The 19,385-nt window shown below is 34.9% G+C and overlaps 2 protein-coding genes and 1 non-coding gene across 5 annotated transcripts in view; 1 reads left to right on the top strand and 2 right to left on the bottom strand.

The window, feature by feature from the left end:
- The window catches only part of LOC125838848 (TOM1-like protein 9), a 68,596-nt gene extending 51,236 nt beyond the window's left edge, over positions 1–17,360 (bottom strand). For 2 of the 3 annotated variants that reach the window (XM_049517880.1, XM_049517879.1), the window contains exons 1-10: positions 16,992–17,360; positions 14,377–14,455; positions 11,154–11,252; positions 10,940–11,056; positions 10,416–10,576; positions 9,308–9,389; positions 8,942–9,027; positions 6,224–6,412; positions 5,365–5,798; positions 4,312–5,004 (exon numbers count right to left, since the gene is read on the bottom strand). In XM_049517880.1, coding sequence (XP_049373837.1) covers positions 4,331–5,004; positions 5,365–5,798; positions 6,224–6,412; positions 8,942–9,027; positions 9,308–9,389; positions 10,416–10,576; positions 10,940–11,056; positions 11,154–11,252; positions 14,377–14,455; positions 16,992–17,092 — 2,022 coding nt within the window. In that variant the 5' untranslated portion in view covers positions 17,093–17,360 and the 3' untranslated portion in view covers positions 4,312–4,330. Of the gene's footprint in view, positions 1–4,073; positions 5,005–5,364; positions 5,799–6,223; positions 6,413–8,941; positions 9,028–9,307; positions 9,390–10,415; positions 10,577–10,939; positions 11,057–11,153; positions 11,253–14,376; positions 14,456–16,991 lie in introns of those variants that run through there. The other variant, XM_049517878.1, reaches the window with a different exon arrangement.
- Positions 385–966, bottom strand: LOC125838657 (uncharacterized). The gene has a single exon (XM_049517702.1). It carries the CDS (start codon positions 964–966, stop codon positions 385–387), a length of 582 nt encoding a protein of 193 aa, XP_049373659.1.
- On the top strand, positions 2,920–2,992 carry TRNAE-CUC (transfer RNA glutamic acid (anticodon CUC)). The gene has a single exon. It is a non-coding gene; the product is annotated as a tRNA-Glu (tRNA).
- Positions 17,361–19,385: the final 2,025 nt, after the last annotated feature.

Below are 19,385 nucleotides of genomic sequence, written 5' to 3'. Positions count from 1 at the left end.
CTTAACTCCTTGAATCAGTCAGCAAAACAGATAATATTAAAGTATCAGCAGTGGTCATCCTACCAGCTTTTGGTACATACCGTTAAGCTCCCAAATTCTAAAACTAGCTAAATCGCGTAGGAGTTTCAGAAACCAGAATAAAACATTTTTTATATGCATCAAGCAGATGCAAAGCGTAAAAAAGAGAGATTAGACCAGCCCAGATACACAAAAGATAAGAAATCTTACTTTCACACACAAGTTGTAAATAGAATAAAACTTATATCAGACTATTTAGAAAGAAAAAAACACTTACTAAACAGCAGTTAAACCTGATAATATAGATGAGTAATGTTTTTTAACATAAACAAAAAAGTAAACTGGCTCTAATCTGTTGTTCAATCACTAAAGTTGAAGGCATTGTAAAGATTGCATAATCTCCTGCTTGTCGAGGACAATCTGCATCTTGTCATCAGATTTGTCATTATTATTATTATTAGCAGCTTTGGTCTTGATCATCATGGTTAATAAGACATTTTTCCTCTCAACTTTGCTTTGGGGCAGATATGTAGGTGCGAGATAATATTCTCTAATCTGCCATTCACTCTTTCTCAATCTGGATGATGACTTGTCTCTACCATCATCGACGTTGTAGTAGTAGTACCACCCAATTTTGATGTTGCCAATGTGTCTCTTGTTGGCATCAAAAATTCCCTTGAGTTTGGGGGTAGATTTCCAAAACCCAGGAGCCTCTTTACTATCAAATATTTTACAGTTTTCTCTATTCTGAAAAGTGATCAACAATCGTGTGTTGTTTTTTGTGCCCTTGGTAGATTCAAGGATTTGTGATGGACTGAATACTCTGATTCCGTAAACATCATCGACATCCATAACAGTATGCTTACGAGGAAAAGGCTTCCCTATTACATACTTCACCAAATTGTTCATCATCTCCTTGTCCATTGGATGATCATTACTTTTTCCCATTATATTCTCAAAACAAACAAAATTTTCTGTTAATTCGAAGAACAAGAAGAAGATCGTATTTTAGTAGCTAGGGTTCTCTTTTAATTCATTCAATTCCTGCCTAACTTAAACGTGTATATATATAAATTAAAAATTGTTACCAAAATCGAACAAAATTGTTTAGCCTACGAATTTTAGTAGCTTCCAAATTTGAACAAAAATATTTAGCCTACGAATTTTAGTAGCTACCTAATTCGAACAAAATTATTTAACGTGGGAGTTTTAGTAGCTATCAAAATCGAACAAAAGTATTTAACCTGGGAATTTTAGTAGCTACCAAAATCGAACAAAAGTATTTAACGTGGAAATTTTAGTACCACCGTCAATTTTTTTCCAAAACAAATTATTTTTGAAAAATATTTCAAATTTAAAAAAAAAAACATTTTTTACGCCACCTTCCGCCGTTGTTGCCCCCACCCAGTCCACCCCGTCAAATTTTTTGTTTTAAAGAAAATGTTTTTGGAATATATTTCAATTTTTTTAAAAAAAAATCATTTTTTACACCACCCCCTACTCCCCCCCCCCTCGGTCACCCCACCTAGGCCATCTCCATCAATTTTTTTAAAGAAAAAAATCGTTTTTTACACCGCCTCCTTCCCAGCAACCCCCCCCCCCCCCCCACCCCATTGTCAATTTTTTTTTTAATAAAAAAATGTTTTTGAAAAATATATTCCGGGGCGGAAGTCTGGGTCAAATCTCAGTGTTGAATTTTGGAATAGTCATCGGGGTTTTGTTCTAGTTCAGACATCAGGGTGATCAATTATCGAGTTGATTTTCAAATCATAAATTATTTTCCTAAAGAGTATTTTCTAGTCTCAAGCCAAAAAGAAAAGATATTTTTTGGAAAATATTTTGCAATTACCAACCAAATATTAAAAAAAAAAATTTTACTGACCAACCAAACATGAGAAAATATAAATACTACTCCTAAAAGATTAAGATTGTTTGTTATCAATGTTTGAAAGAATAAAACTTTGTGTTTGTTTAAAAATTTATAAATATGAAGTTGAACAAATATTAAATTAATAATCATATATCAATAAAAAATTAAAAATTATACGAAATTATGGTGATGGTAACGGTGGTGGTTGTGGATGCTAATTGGAGATGATATTTGCTAATGATAGTAGATGGTGATAGTCAGATAGTGGCTAATAGTTGTTTCAATTATAAGTGATAGTTAATAGAGACGATATGATTATAGTGATTACCTAATTGGTGATATATAGTAATAAATGGTGATTGACGATAGTAATTAATGATTATTACGATCAGGGTGGTTGATGGTGATGATAATGATGTCTAGTGATGGTTGTATATGGTTATTACATAGTGGAGTTACTAATGGTGGACAATGACACCGTAATTGATGAACAAATGAGATTGATGAATTTCAATCTTTAATTAGATATTTTCATACAACAAGAAGTGAATTATTAATATTTTTTTCATGCTTTGTGGGTAGAAGCATATTTAGAATTTTTATTTTACAAGTTCAATCTTTATATGTTTACCATCAAACTCATTACACATTAAACATAAGGTATTCAAAGTTTTATATTTATTGAAAAAATCGATAATCCTTTACATGAATTTCTAATCCACATATTAAAATTATGGGTTCATTTGAATGAGTAACATTTTAGGGGCATCCATCTATGTTTGTATGTATAACATTAATCATCATTTTATTTATATTTTATATTTATCAATGTTTAAATAAAAATAAATTATAATTATTCAGATATTAATAAAATAAACAACTATTCATATCAAATTTAGATATAACATCAAAAGCGTACATCTTTTACAAAAGAAGAGGAGTAGGGCTCAAGAGTCTAGACTCGTGTTTTGATAGAGTAAATACTGTTATTTACCGGATGTATATCTTTATCTCAACTTAGTAATGTATCATCCGTTGTAGTCTAGTTGGTTAGGATACTCGGCTCTCACCCGAGAGACCCGGGTTCAAGTCCCGGCAACGGAATTATTTTTAATTTATCTATCTCATCATGCCTAATGAGATTCTTGGTAATCATCTTTTAAAAATTTTAAATTTTTTATGCCTAATGGAATTCTTGGTAGATTATATGCATTTATCTATCTCATGTCTAATGAGATTCTTGGTAATCATTTTTAAAAATTTTTATGCCTAATGGAATTCTTGGTAAATCATATGCATTCAATTTGCACATAGTACTCGGTATAATCAGTTTGCAGAGACAAGTTACTTGGTAAAACAGTTGGCACAGACAAGTTAATATAAAATGTTCAATGCTTTTGTTAGTAAAGTTGACTACATGGTCTGTTTATATTCATGTATTCAGTTTTCTCTTTAATATTCAGTAACGGGAGTACTTACCCCATAGATAACAGTAATAATATCAACATTAACAAAAAAGTATGTACAACGACCTATTTTGTATATTCTTACATTTCAAGGAAATTAATTAGATATATGAAAGAGGAAAATTACAGTCTCGACTCATGAAAGTAGAATATTGAATTGTTGATCAATAGTCAACCGGGAGAAGAAAACATACGCCTGCATGGGTAAAATCTGGGGAACATCTTTGCACCTGCAAACCATTATCATCTTTATCCTCAGCAAGTTTTCGACAAATGAGTTATTCAAGTCCCACAAACCAGAAGATACACACCCTTAAGATGTCTTAATGCACCTCAAGGGCAGTATGAATGGCTAATACAATCATAGAACCACCTGCTGATATCTCACTTTAGAAGCATGAAGGGTCGACCAACCAGTTTACACACTGCAGTATAATATCTTCGTACTATTTAAAGCAAAGGAATCAAGTATATAGAAACAAATACCAAAACATGAAACAGCAAAGACACTGTCAAACTTAACATCCCCGATGTAGCTCAGCAAACAATGGATTATCTTACTATTACAGTTCTTTCAGGTGAGGCATTGATGTAATATTTCCTTACTGAGCCATAAAGCTCTTACCAGTACAGAAGTTTCATATCACTTGTAAAAACTTCCAGGTAAAAGCACCAATAACTGCATGACAAGTTATAACAGCACCAAGCTGCACAAAAAACACAAATGAAGACATTCTATACATATTCAAGCTGGCAAAAAAGGAAGCTCCTCAACTTTCTTTGTGATCTTGGGGTTTTACTCTCTACAAGAAATGTACACAAACTCACAAAGAACCATTAAATGCATATGGACTAAAAGGAACAATGTGTGAAAGTTAAGCGTTGAGGGAAAAATCAGAACAAACACAAGCTTGATTACTAAATAGATGTAGAATAATATTGAAGAAAAAAAGGAAGGTGCAGAAACCAGTCACTGTCACATGCTCCCAGCTCTGCCAGGAGTTGTTTTGGGTGATTTGAACTTTGAAATGTCAACAAGATCTCCAAATAGTTTATCCTCTGGCTTTGAGGGCTTTCCAGATGGTATGTACGAAGGAGTTGAAACTGGATAGGACGAATTATTTAGGACACCATCATCCCTCACGGAGAGCCCAGACATTCTCTGATTAAGAAATTGTGTGTTCTGTGGTTGGGCATAGCCATAGCCATAACCAGCCATCTGGTTGCCATACATTTGTTGTTGGGCATACATATAAGCCATGTGCCCAGGTGGCACTTGTTGTGGAAACATACCTATTGATTGTCCACCTTGGATTGGTTGAGGAAGGAAGCCTACCATCTGATTGTTTTGCATAGCCTGGTTCATCATTGCAGGTTGTCCACCAGTGATCGGTTGTGCATACATACCATGGACATGTGAACCACCAGCCAATTGCTGGTTGTTAGCTGCCATCAGCTGGGTATTTTGCATTGATAAAGCATTTGGACTACCAGACATTAACTGATTGTTGTGCATTGGTAGGGCATGTGGACTACCTGGCAACAACTGATTATTTTGCATCGATTGAGCATGAGGATTCCCCACTGTTTGGCTGTTCTCTGCTGCCTCAGCTTCCCATGGAGGTGGTGGAAAAGAACTGCTTTGACCACCTAATCAGAAATTAGACAAGCACTATGTGAGTAATAATTCAGAAACTCAATGAGCAAGAGGTCGTAAAATTCAGGCAATACATAAGACCTGTACAGAAATTTGGTTTTACACATGAGGCATACCAACTTCAAACACACGCTATACTTCAGCATATCCCTGTTTAACTCTTCACTAATGTATCTAATGGTTGCCCGGTCTTTTGGGATAATAGAGAATAATAATGAGGACAAATTCGACCTATAGCGAACAGAGTACACATTTCTATAGAACTTCAAAGTAAAACAGAATGCGTGCAGATTTTTTGTTGTTGTTGTTGTTGATATAAACCAGAATGCATGCAGAATGACAAAGGAACGCACCATAAACTGGAGAAGGTGACTGCTGCTGTTGCTGTGATATCTGTTCGTTCCAGGCCGTGTTAGAGCCTTGTGTATATGTAGTTCCGGGGACACTTCCATTTGGGTACAAAGCTGACTGGGTAGAAGTGAAACTCTGTTGTCGAAATTGAGGGGATGAAGCATGGGTCTGCCCTGCTGAATATGGAGATTGTGAGTTGCTGGGTGATGAAAACATGTCAACAAGAGCAAGGGCATTCTGATGTGAAACAGGACTTGCAGGCTGAGGTTCTCCACCAACAGGAACAAGGGCCAGGACATTCTCAGTTGTAGGTGAGCTGAAGTCATCTCCACTCAGAAGATCAATTTTCGGGTCAACTTTTGTTGTTGTTGATGGAATGTTAGCTGGAGGAGCAGGAAGAAGCAACTGTGTCCCTAGGCTAGCATTTGATGTAGATCTGAAAAACACACCAAGCGATTTATATGAAAAAGATGGTCACATTTGACGACTCAAAAATGAAACAGAATACCCAGGATTTCTAACATAATTCCCCTTTTCTTTTGGGGAAGGGGAAGGGGTAGCTTATTTAAAGTACAATCACCTAGCACTGACTAGGAAAATTCTGCATCGCAAAGAAGTCACATATTTCCATCAATCTTGCAGTACCAGAGGACTTTTGAACCTTGATAACATCCTAATCTAGTTGATCATAATTTTAAGGTCACTCATTTTAGGCAATTAACAATTTAACATTTCAATCTAGAAAATCCACATGTACTATTTAAGCTATGAGCTCGCTCAAAAAGAAACCAAGAATTGGGGGTGGGGGGTGGGGGTTATACAGAAGTCAATAAGAGAATGATACAGATAATATCTATTTACCCTTGGTCTGATTGTTTGCGGTCTCCGGTATCAATAAGCGGAGCATCAACATTTACAAGAGGTTGAGGTGGTTCAGATTTTGGTTTTTCCACTTGAACAGAAGTTCCGGAAGCAATAGATTCATGCTTGGCCAATACACGCTGCAACTCATCATTCAGCGCCAGCCCTTGGCAGAGCAGTGATTCATCCCTGCATCAGGTAAATGTAAGGATCCCACAGGAATCACAACCAAATGGTGCAAAATAAATATGGCAGAGCAGAGAGAAAACATAGCAAAGACTCGGACTAAGAATAAGAGGTTCGATTTAAGTTCCAATATCATGGCCAGTCCAACATATTTGTATTGCTTGATAAAATATTGTTGTCCTAACTGAATCACTAGAACTTCTACCGCAAAAATAAGGCCAGCAGATGGCAATAAAAATGGTTAGCCTTTACTTCTCTCCCCGACAATTGACTTATAAACATGACATAAATTAGAAGCTTCAAGTTTCAACTAATTAACCTACCCTCTTCCACTATAAAAAAATTTCCGTAGCTATGGAACGCATAAATAAATAAAAAGGAATCTAATCTAATCAATAAATTCAGAAGAAAAAAATAGCAAGCATTCCCCCTCCAGCTCTCAGTTTCCCGACAAAGCATCCCAAACTGCAAATGCAAACAGTGGGTAAGGCTCTATTAACCAATTCAAAACCAAAAGTCTTACTGCTAAAAATTAAAACTATTCCAGACCATCTAAAGCAAGCAACAATCACTACAACCTTGGACTACTTCAAGAGTCCAGGTCAACAGAGCACACGCGTTCCTACACCTCTTTAAATAGAATCATGCAACATGCCCTAGTGTGTGTTAATGAGAATACCCATCTCACTTACCGAAACAATAATTAAAACCTTCCACGTTTCAATCAGAACCATCCAATAAATCATTTATCAAGAACAATTTTGAGAGGATTGTCAACAAAAATACATATTTATTAACATAAACATGAAATGTTGGAATCAGATTTAAAAAAATCCAAAAGGTTGTTGTCCTGAGAAGCTCCTAAGCTCCTGCTAAGCATAGATTTGGAGTACAGCCCTGGTCTTAATTTTTTTTCTCCATCTTTAATGTAAGTAGATTACATACTTCCATCTTCTGCTCCTTCAGCTGACATCATTCACATTCGGCCACTATCTAAAGAGACTGCAACTGCTTCTACTCCTGACTTCAGCAGAGACACCAACTTTCACTTACAAAGGCCAGATGAAAGAATAAAAGTTCTCTATCCTACCATTTAACAAGGTCAGCATCATTACAGAAATAATGTCTAATAAATCATCAATGGAACACCTATGCTGTTGTTATTACTAGAAGAGTGCAACTACATTGAGCTGACAAGAAATTCAAACCTAAGCACAAGTTCAATCACTGAAAAAGTTCACAGTAAAAGGCTGGCCATTGACAACGACACAATCTCACACCATAATGCAAGCAGATTTTGGGCACCAGAGAATATGTTCGTACTTCTATCTCAACATCTTCAAAAACTAACACATACAAAAGCAGAGAGAAGAAGGCTACTTAGAGATGGCAACAATCAGTTCATTGTTAGTGCTAATAGCTTTAAGGACAATTTAGTCATTTTAATTAAAAAAATAGTGTTTGTTAGAACATATTTACAGAACACATCAACGGCCTAGCTTAGGCACTTCTTTGTTTTCCAAATTAGTGCCTTACATCACAAACCCTCATGCTTTGATGGTTTTTTGCGCTTTAAGTCCCATCAGACCTTGGGACATTTTCTATACTTTGCCTTTGATAATCTAAACCACTCAATTTATCAAGAGGCCGTGAAATAATTGTTACAAAACCTGTTCCACCACTCCCACCTGTTGGATTTATGGTGACGTGACAGTCAAATTCGAGAATCCAAAAGACTATCGACAATTCGATACCATGTATGTCAAACTAATTATGATATCAACATCTATGTCCTATCAAGTGTGGTTTCCATGTTTGTTTAAACTGTTAAGTTAAAAAAACTGACACACTGTTAGAGAGACCATTTCCTTCTTAAGAGGATGCTGTGGACTAGTAGTACTCTATAGGGAGATATAATATTTGCAAGTCACAATGTGATAGGGATCTCTCTTTCCAAACATCTGAATGGTCATCCTGACCTAACCAAGTGTGTTTTGCTTTATTTGGTTCAGTTAACACAATTTTCCCAGACTTGATTCTGAAGGTTTAGTTATTTAGAGCTTCTGTTGAGCCCATAGATTCAGAAATCTAGGTAGGCGTTCGGAGATGAATCAGATGATATTTGAAAAAAAAAAAAGTAGCATTTGAAGTTAAGTTCAGAAAGGGTATTTGAAAATTGAAGTTGCATTTGGACAGGTATTTCATTTGAAGAAATGTTGCAATTTTGAGAAAGAAAAAAAAAACTCACTTTCAAAAGCTGGTTTGCAACACTTGCTCAAACTTGAAAACCAACTTCAAGTTGGAGTTGGAAAATTGTAGCAGCAACAATTTGTTAACCAAATATTGATTTGAAAATAGTTTTTGGAAAAAAGGAAAAATTCTAATATATGTCAGAGTGGGCCACTAATTTCCTCATCAGTTCCACTTCATCAATACGAATATAGTACCCAATAAATAAATTTTGATAAACCTGTCAAGATTTTACAGGAATAGCACTTAATGAGAAGTAGCCTGAGTAAAACAAGGCCTTACGTAGTCGAGTTTACAAGGTGTACTACTCTTTGTTTGTAGGTACGACATTGTTCCACCAAATCAACAATCACCTCTTGTTTCAGCCCCTGTAAACCAACAAGCAAATATATTATCGCAGCGAACAAAGAGCATTAACTCAGCAAAATAACAGATAAAGATTTCGACACAAAAGAACTAAATCAAATTTAGGAAATTTCAACACCAAATACCCAGTGTTCTAATTAGAGGTAAATATTTATCTACGAAGCAACTACGTGAGCTGACAACAATAGACTGCGAAACTTTTAGACTGCCCAGTTTGCATTAAAGTAAGAATATCTTAATGTTGAATAATGCCCTCAACAGATTCTATAAGCAAGACTCTACCTCTTTGTTTTCAGGATCTAATGCACTCAACATTTCAGCAAGGACATCCATGATACCACGTGCATTCTGGATCTCTGTCAAGCTAGCAACGTAAAAAGAAGAAAATGAGAATTAACTACCACAGCAAGCCTAACAGCCGAAAGATAAGCGGTGTAGGTATTAAATGACATTCACCAGCAGCTATAAATCATTCATCTTGCTTCAGGTTATAACAGTTACAATATATTAACACTAAAAGGACAAACGTAAATGAGTTCAAATTAGTCAAAACAAGTAACATCAAGTCTAGATATGATAATGCATCTCAGAAGAGAGATATCAACACCAATCATAGACATATAATATATCAAAGATAAGTGCTGAAATAAAAAGAAGATGTGAGAATGGATTTTCATATATACATTATTATTTCTATTTACAGCTGAGCAGATTAATCTTGGATTGCGTGACCTAACATCTAGATGTCACAACTCATAAAATACATCAAAATGAAGAAAACTAGTATAATTGGCGAAGTAGGAGGGGACTACTGATCCTAAAAATCCATTAATGATCCTACAGTGTGCCTGCTATGATCCTACCACTTTTCAACTCTACCAGATATTGGGATACACTCAATGAACTTGGATCAAGATCCTTGGAAGTTCAAGCAGATATTGCACAAAAAGGAAGATATATACCAGCAACCAGTCCTAAGGTTATTCACCGTTACATTTTGGGCAATAAGAGAGTATCATTGCTGATGGAGGAAATTAATCCCAAGTTCTCTTCGATTCTTTATTGCACTGTCATCAAAATGATGGTTTTCCGTTGACTTTAAACATGTGTATTTGTATCACCTGCCTAAATTTACATTTGGTTGAGGCATTGAGCTCAACCATCAAATATGTCAAGGCATGCTCTAAGAAACTAGTCATCAAAAAAGTTGTGCTAGGACAAGTAGGAGAAGTTTTCTCCTAGACTGGCTCTCCATTTTCGCTTTTGTACATCAATTATACCAGCTGCACCTGCTGACAGCTCCACAACAGGACAAGAAAAAAGAGAGAGAAATCACAGTAAATGACTTAAAAGTCTAAATTCTTTCAAGAGTTAGAAATATAAGATTCACCTCAAGGCTGGATATTCAGCCTCTGCAGAAGACTCAGCTGCTTCCTGACCGGATTCAGGATTCCGCAGATTCTGTGGGTATGAAGTCAGCGGATGTGTTTGGGGGGGTGTGAACACGGGGGCTGCTTTCTCAGCTCTCTGAGGGAATACAGCTCCAATGCGCTGGAACGTCAAGCAGTATGTTTAAAACTCCATTTTTGAGAAGCAACAAAATGCTAAAGGAATGACATGACATGACAACTGTGAATGAACAAAATACGTGTGGTGGAAGCTGGAAGTTTGGTTCAATAAGCGTCTTAATTGGAATATTAGTAACCATTGAATTGCTTGGTGATATGCATTCCTCCAACAACTGCTATGTTGCAACTGGACCCTATACTAATTAGTAGCTGATTTTGGATGATAAGTTAGAAAACTGAACTATCACCAATTGACCCAATTTCTTTTCTTAATTGTTTTGATTACTTAAGACATGAATAGCTGTCACATGCAGATACACAAATTAAAACCAGCAGAAAGACTTACAAGCAACTCCTGGTATGCACCATAAAATTGTGGATATCTTGCCCTTGGTCCTCCAAATGCTTCTTGCCACGTGTCTATCAAAATTAGTACTTTTTCCTTGACATGCAAGTCAGGTTGCTGTTACAAAACAGTACATAAAGATGCCTTAACTTTGTGAAGAAAGAAAAAGGTTCAAAGAAGACATAAGGGAGTTTGTGAGTCAGCAAGAAGTCACCTTCTTTTTTACAATTTTCACCATCTCATGAAGGAGATCTTTCTCAGCAACATGCATATGGACAATATCCCCACAATTCTTGACAATTGTTTCCAACAGCTGAAAAATGGAAACTCAATTATAATGTCCAATCAACTTATTAATTTGATAGGCTGGAGTTCAAAGTTATAAAAAAAAATGTTAAAGCAACAGTAAATCAATCAGTATTCCTTCATGAATTTTAGAATCTTAAAAGATAACATCAAAAAATTCAGTCTTTCTCACAGGGTCACACTGCTAATGAAGGGGAATTTAGGCAACTAAAGACTCTTAAAGGTTACAAGTTGATTGAGTGAAAATATGTATCTATTTGAATTCCAAGACATACCTACTTTGAGATACAGTTTTTGTATAAACATTAATTATTTTGTCCAACTCTTATAGGAGCTGATGAGAAGTGAACTTCTAGATTTTCCATATGAATCTACTAAATCATGATTTCGTTGCCCACTAGATCTTAACAGAAAGGGGAAAAGTGTAGGAATCTAATGGTGGTAGTAAATATAACTGAAAGGAGTCCTGAACAATTCTAGAAACCCAACCAAATGGTAAAGCTTTCTTTATTTTAATGCATCACGAGAGTTCAACCAGATGCATAACAGCAAGGAGTACATTTAATTAGATAACTTGTAATAGTTGAATGTGATTGAGGGGGGAATTTGTATCAAAGTGAGAATGATATAAATGTGGAAAATTAAGTTACTTGACCTTTGTTTCAAACATCCAGCGAAACCAAGATCCCAGCCTTATCTTCATCAATCAATTATTTCTTATTGCTGAAACTTTTTTTTTTTTTTATAACCGAGAAAGTTGTCTGTGACCCGCCTTTTGGACCAATCACAGCCTTCTAACTCGGTGGATAATGGGCCCGCCCCTCTACCCTTCTCCACTTAAATACCGGTCTTTGCTTTGCATGGTGTGGGGCTTGAACCTGCAACCTAAGCCACAAATCCTCCACCTTTTGCCACTCGAGCTAGGCCTTGGGGGCCTTATTGCTGAAACTTTTCTTTCCAAGTACTATATTGGCTCACTTAGAAAACTTCATCTAGTTGTAGAAAATGACCAACTTCAATCGATTTCTCATATAGTGGTTTCAGAACTATTTTGTTCAGTAAAAGAAGTTGATCCCTGTGGAATAAACATTTTTACTATAATTCAACTTTTTATTGCGAAAGAATTTAGAGTCTGTTTGGGTTTTGGCTTATGACTATAAGCCAAAAGCCATAGTTAGAAATTCTAACATATGCCTTTTGACTTCTTCTTTTTTTTGGTTATTTTGGCTTAAAAACAAGTGTTCATAAGCACTTTTTTATTTTAGCCAAATACTATAAAACTGCTCAAAAGCTATTTTGGTTTAAAAGCACCTAAATAAGTCAACCCAAACAGGGTCATAGTCATCCAACCCAAAGCCTTAAGGAGATGGGTCAAGTAGCTCGAGATCATATTGGAAACCCTTACACAACCAATGAGATACAAGTACAGCTTCAACACCTTCTGCACGTGGATTTTTTTCCCCCTTTTTTGAAAGGATATTCAACAGTAGCAGGCCTAGAATCAAGGGAGATAGACTAGGCTCAATAGGTTCAACAGTAGCAGGCCTCGAGGGAGATAGATTAGGCTCAATAGGTGATGAGTGGACCAGGAGTAATGTTAGTGGATAGATGGACTAAATTGAGAGAGGTATAAAACCTGAGAAGCTCCATGAGCTGAGTTGAGAAAAGGAAAAGCCTAGAGAGGAAGCAATTGTGGAAACGGGCTCACCAAAGTTTCACTCTATTACAAGGCGAAAGAATCTAAACATTCACCTCAAAACCTTAAAGCAATGGGTGAAGTAACTCAGGAATATTTTTATTTTTTTTTGATAAAGTAAAGTTGTATTCCTCAGCAATGAGGGTATGCTGGCAACCATCAAAAAGATTTACATAAGTGACCCAAAAAAGACCAACTCAAGAAACTGCTACCTAACTTATAAAGAAGAGAAAAAATTTAAAATCTGTCCAGCATCCTCTATACCCTCCTCATTACACCAAAAACAGAAGGTCTTCATACAACGCCATTTGATCTTTTGTACTGATTCTGCAGTATTTTCCATACACCTCTTGTTTCTTTCTCTCCAAATAGTCTACCATATACAAGAGGGTGGAAAACCCTAACACAACCTATGAGGGACACTGTAGCATTCTTAACTGGTGTGAGTTCATTGCAAGTTCGGCTAGGTACATCTATAAGGTAACAACCACCAAATAAAGCAAGAGAATCCCCAAGGACAAGGACGAAGCCATAGCACTGATAGAGTACTCTAAAGCAGAATGTACAACAATGTAAATAATATATTTATCCATTCAAATTGTAGATGAGCATTGTCCTTTAACATCCTTTTGTAATTTCTTTACAAGAACCATACATCTTTTTTCAATACGGTACTGTTTGGGGCAGATTGTGTACACCTAGCAAATATCATGGGCTACCTACTACCTCCCACCAGCACAAGTACCAAGTAACTCTGTCCACTAAGGCTTAGGTGGATAAGAAGAATTCATCTAGTGATTTTTGCCGCCGCTGAAGTTGAACCGAGGCCTCAGGGTTATCCACTTCATTGACCACTAGGGAACATCTTTGGGTGTAAGAACTATTTATTAAACATCTATATTTTCAAACAGATTATCTAATCAACTACGAGTTTAAGAAAGCACCTAGCATTAAGAAAGCATAGGATGCACCCTTGTGTGTCACCAGAAAGACTAGACATCACTCTAATAGCTGTGTTTTGTTCGATAAGCTACAGGCTAAGAATGCACCCTTGTGTGTCACCGGAAAGACTAGACATCACTTTAATAGCTGTGTTTTGTTCGATAAGCTACACGCTAAGAGCTGATTAGAGATTGCTTGAGATGCACAGTGCCATATATCACCACTCCACCTCAAGGATACTCCATGATAATGTATATGTGGTTTTTTTTAAATAATGATCACACAGCATACATGACCATATCTGTAGTTAATAAGAGAGAGAAAAAATAATGAACATGAAAGAGTTGACGGAAAGAGGTGGCATAAATTTAACACCCGAACATCGCCTACATAAAAGAAAGAAACAAAGACAAAGTAGCACAAAAGTTGGAGAGTTAACAGTCCATATGAATGAAGTATTAAGGCATCAATTTTGGCGGCTTAAGAAGCTTACTGTCAGAGCAAGAAGTTGGACTTTGGGATTCTTACTACCAAGACGTCTTTTTATTCCCTTCACGACATCTTTGGCTTGCCTGGTAAACCCAAAAAGAACATAAATGTCAATAATAACTTTAAACAATATTCCACCAAAGGTAAAAGCACACATCCATATTGGCAAGCCATTAAAACGAGAGAAAATTCAAAGAGAAAGAAAGAAGAGGAAAAGGGAAATTTTAGTGAGCACTACTACATGATGCAATTACAGTCTAGTTCACTGGATTTCTATTTAATGTTTTTCTTTTCAGATAAAGGGGAAGCTATATATTATTACAATACTCTGAAGAACCACATATGAGAAATATTACAGAAATTATTTACAAAAGGCCTAAAGATCACACTGCCAGTTAACCAGAAGAACTAAGAAAATATACCGTTCACGGGTTCTTATCTTGACCAACAAAACAAAAAGTTTAAGTAACAGCACTTGAGTTGACACACAGAAAGTCATCTTTTTCAAAGCATCTTCACCTCCTTCGTCCACAATACCCCGATTTCCATTTAATGCACGTAAAATTTATCCTCCATTGGGGTGATAAAATTATCAACTGTGCATATGATGAAACTCCCTGGAAACCAGAAATGGGTGTCCAAACATGGAACACGTGTACCGCAGATACAACTAAAGACAGACTTAAAATCATTTGAACAGGCTGCACTGTCAGATGCAATCAAGATTCTTTATTTTGTTTGGGATGGTAAGTTTGTCAGGTGCACTCACTGTTAAATGGGTGAACTTAAGATCAAACCAATGCTCTTCATTAAGTTAGTCCACCTAGTTGAGGAAAGGTACAAAAAGGGACTTGTTGAGAATGCGAGTGATTTGAAGTAAATTGTTGATAGCAACCATAATCATAAGAAACTTGAGCACTTAATGTGTAAAACGTTCATGTTATTTTTTTCTTAGTTTGAGAATAAACAAAAGTTTAAGTTTGAGGGAGTTGATTAGTTGGGAACTGACGTCTATTACTTGAATTGTAGCCTCTCTAAGTAAAGGTCTAACAGCATAACTAACTTATTTTGTTGAGGTCTATGAACTCAAAAGGAAACAAAGGGAATAAATGTATCAAAAAGTTTGAAGGAAGACCAAGTTTAGATCAAAAAGCTGAAAATCAGAGAATAGAAAAATGTGCAAAAGGGAAAAACATGGAGACAATTTCTGTTCATCTCCACGATTGGAAGGAATCACACAGGAACAACATGTTGATCCAGTCATGATTCCAATCGTCTGGTTGATGAAGACATGAAGCTCGGAGCCTAAGACAAAATGGGCAAACGTAGAGATGATTGCCAAACGCAATTGGTCTTAAATCCTCAGAGAAAAATCACATATTAATTCCTCGTAGAAAGGTACATAAACCAGCAAGGTCAGAAACTTATTAATTTCTGGCACCTCTTAAGGATTAATACCACGCTTAGTTTTGGCTATATTTATTATCCACTGCCATCTTTTCCAAGTCAGAACTCATGTAACTTCGAAAATTTATGGTGTTCTCAAACAAAACATTGGTTGGTTTGCCGTATGCTTTTGCCAAGATGCATGTGTCAATGGCATTTTCACAGACGCACCACCTTAGAGTTTGCTACATTTAGGGCTCAAACGCCACCTTTGACAACACTGTCAGAAAACATAGTAAAAAAAGATTCCTTTTTTTGGGTTTGATAAGTAAAAATGACTAAACTTTTAGGATACTAGGAGTGCAATTTGAGACAAAGCAATAATAATAAGAATCCAATGGGGTGGTAAGCCAACCGTTTCAGTTTATGGATCAGCTATATCTCCTTGCACCCAACCTTGGCACAAGGAGAGGATGAATTTGATGCAATACAGTACATATGCACAACAGATTATACAACACTATTTTCAAACTCAATTGACAAAGAAAAGCCATAGACTCCAGAATTATCATTGATATTCGGAGGAGTAGCTCATCAGAGTTCTTAAGAAAAACAATGCATTAGATAGCATAACATACAAAGTAAAATGAACTCAGGACTAAGAAAGGTCATTTTGCTCATCATGACAACAGCTAAGAACTCACAAGGATATTTTACCCACATAAAATGAAATGCAAACCTAAATTAGACTTCGACAACCCAAAGAGATCATCCAATTAACAATCATGACACTAAAGCTCACTGGTACGCAGTGCAAAAATGATTTCCTATCTAGGAGGAGCTAACAACAGAATCACTCACTTCCGTTTTGCATAATGTCACTTGCACTCCCCTGACTTCCTAACCAAACAGGATTTAGTCTAACCAATCACCTCATCGAATTAACAGTTTTTTTCATGAAATTCTCAACAGAGGTACTATTAGTTTTTCCTTTTTGGTAAATAACACAATTGCCACTATCCTATATATTTATCTAAAGCTTCGCAAGTCATCAACTACTCAACGAGCAACTACTTAAGTGCTACATCCAAACTTCGAAATCCAGTTCTAAACTCAGTCTAAATCATTGGAACACTCTCAGGTCACCTAAACCAAAAAGTAAAAGAGAAAAACTGCGAGAGTTTAACATACACAAAACCATAAATTAAAAAGAGCAAGGAAAGAGAAGCATACGCGGGATCGTGATTGCAAATATCGCAGATCTCGAGATTCATAGCCCAATCAGGACCTATGAGCATATCGCTCGTTGCTCTTTCCACCATTGAATTCACCATCCTTATATTTCTTACTTCTGTTCACCTCCGACAGAGAATCTCCAGCTTTTTCCGATCAAAACCACCAGTCAACTCCCCGGTGATATCAAAAGAAAGATTCGCCGGCGAGATTTTCAATCTGCACGAGAATCCCTGAACTTATGAATCAAACAGTTTTGTAGAACCACACGGCGCTCTTTCTCTCTCTTATCTGCGATCGCACATTTTTCTTTTTCTTCCTTGGCTTAATTTTTCATTGACAAATATGAATATTTTAGTCCCTCCATTTTAATTCAATTGGACTTTCTTCTCTCTTTTTTTTTTTTTTTATCCATTTTTAAAAGATCAAATGCAGTATTTTCTATATTAAAAATTATTTATTTGCAGTCCTTTTTTGACTTAAAGGAAGTCTAGGGATGACTTGTGTGAAACCCTACCATAAAATTATTTTTTACATTTTGTACTGGCTCAGTTTCAATTTATTTGGATTTTTTTTCTTTTATTCCATTTAAGGAAAACAATTTTAATTTCAACGCATATTTAAAATCAAAAAATTAACATAGAATTGGTTCGATTATAAAATTATTAAAGCAATGATTTGAGACTCCATTTTTTTTAAAGATGTTATTAAATTTGAAGAAAATAAATGGGTAGAGAATATATGTATAACTTTTTACCTTATTAATGTGGAAATCATTGTAGTAATTGAAAAATAAAATAATTTGTAAGTAATTATAGTATCTTTTCTTGTGCGGCTATCTATTTTTTGGCCTAATTTATTGATGATTAAAAAAACCACATTATTCCTATATTTATTTTTTTCATCCTCTTTTTACCTTCTTTTTTTATTATTATTATCGAATATTTTGCCGTCTTCCAACAGATCAAACTTATACATTATGCAAATCTACAGTTGTTTGTATTAAAAAAAAAATTGTTTTTGGTGTCTTTTTCAAATATCAAGCACAACAAAAAGTCAATATTATTTATCTCGGTTTCTTTTTATTTATTCAATTTTGAGTTTTTATTTGTTCATTTTTACTTGTTATTTTTGACAAATCAAGAAAAAACAATATTTTTATCTATTATATTCTCAAATTATTTAGAGAGAATATTTTTGAAAAATGTAAAACCTCTTTAATGAGTAAGTTGATTTTGAAATTCTATTAATTAATAGAGATAATAAAATGATAAATTTACTATATTAATTAGTATTTTTTTTAATAAGTGTATCAAATAAAAAATTAACGAGTTAGTAGGGACAGAAGTATGTGGTAATTAAAAAAAAAGTAGTTGACTACGTTGTAAAATGAAATCGTTGATTTCCAAAGGAAAGGAATGGAAGAGGACGGAATGGGAGGAAAAGGCGGTGAAATCCTCTATGTCATACAATTGTTGGTTACGTTGATGGCCGTATGTTCAGCCGACATTTATTAACGAACGGCGGGGATTTGTTTGATAAAAGATACTTCATTGAAAGTGGTCCGGCGTCATCATGCATTATAATTTACTAGATGAGTTTTGTCCGTGCTTATATCACGAAGTGTGAATAAAAAACGATAAGATGTCAATATATATATATATATATATATATATATATATATATATTATCCACACATATTATTGATTTCATAGTGAAAAATATTTAATTAGAAGTTAGATGACCTTCGACAAAATCATAAGTTACACTTTTGAATCAAAAGAAAATATAAACTTATGACAATAAAAAAATTTATATAAAATACAAAACAAAGAGAAATCATAAAGAGAATTATACTATTTATACCATGGATTTGTGTGATATTGAATTAATATCTGGATAATTAGAGTATAAGTGTATGGAATATTAATAGTATTAGCGTTGTAAAGTTATGAAATTTGTGACAAAAAAATGTATGAAATGTGTTTAATGGTATGAAATATGTTGTAACATTGTCATGAAACTGGTATTTTTTTAGTCAATTTGATAATAATAATAATAATAATAATAATAATAAGATGGATTCGGTATGCAGTTTAAAATTATAATATGGGATTCTATTTTTTTTCTGAATATATAAATAAAATGTATAGGTTGGAATGAATTTGGTACTGTGTTTGGAATGATATTGGTATGAATAATTATGCTAGAAAGTAAATTTTCAGTTTTTGTTTGTGTATAATAGAATTTGATTGTGACTTTTTTGGTATGAACATTTTTTTTTTTTAGATTACATTATATAAGTTTGAAACTGGAATAGATTTTGGTATGAATTTTTTTTTAATTTTAGATTTCTTGAAAAAAAATTACATAAAATTTATCTATAATTGGTAT

This window comes from Solanum verrucosum, unplaced genomic scaffold (genome assembly GCF_900185275.1).
Source record: "Solanum verrucosum unplaced genomic scaffold, falcon-dt-bn FXZP01000182.1, whole genome shotgun sequence".
In the NCBI taxonomy this organism is placed as follows: Eukaryota; Viridiplantae; Streptophyta; class Magnoliopsida; order Solanales; family Solanaceae; genus Solanum; species Solanum verrucosum.
The sequence above is the reverse complement of the archived record's forward strand: the minus strand, read 5'-3'. Positions and strand labels throughout refer to the sequence as shown.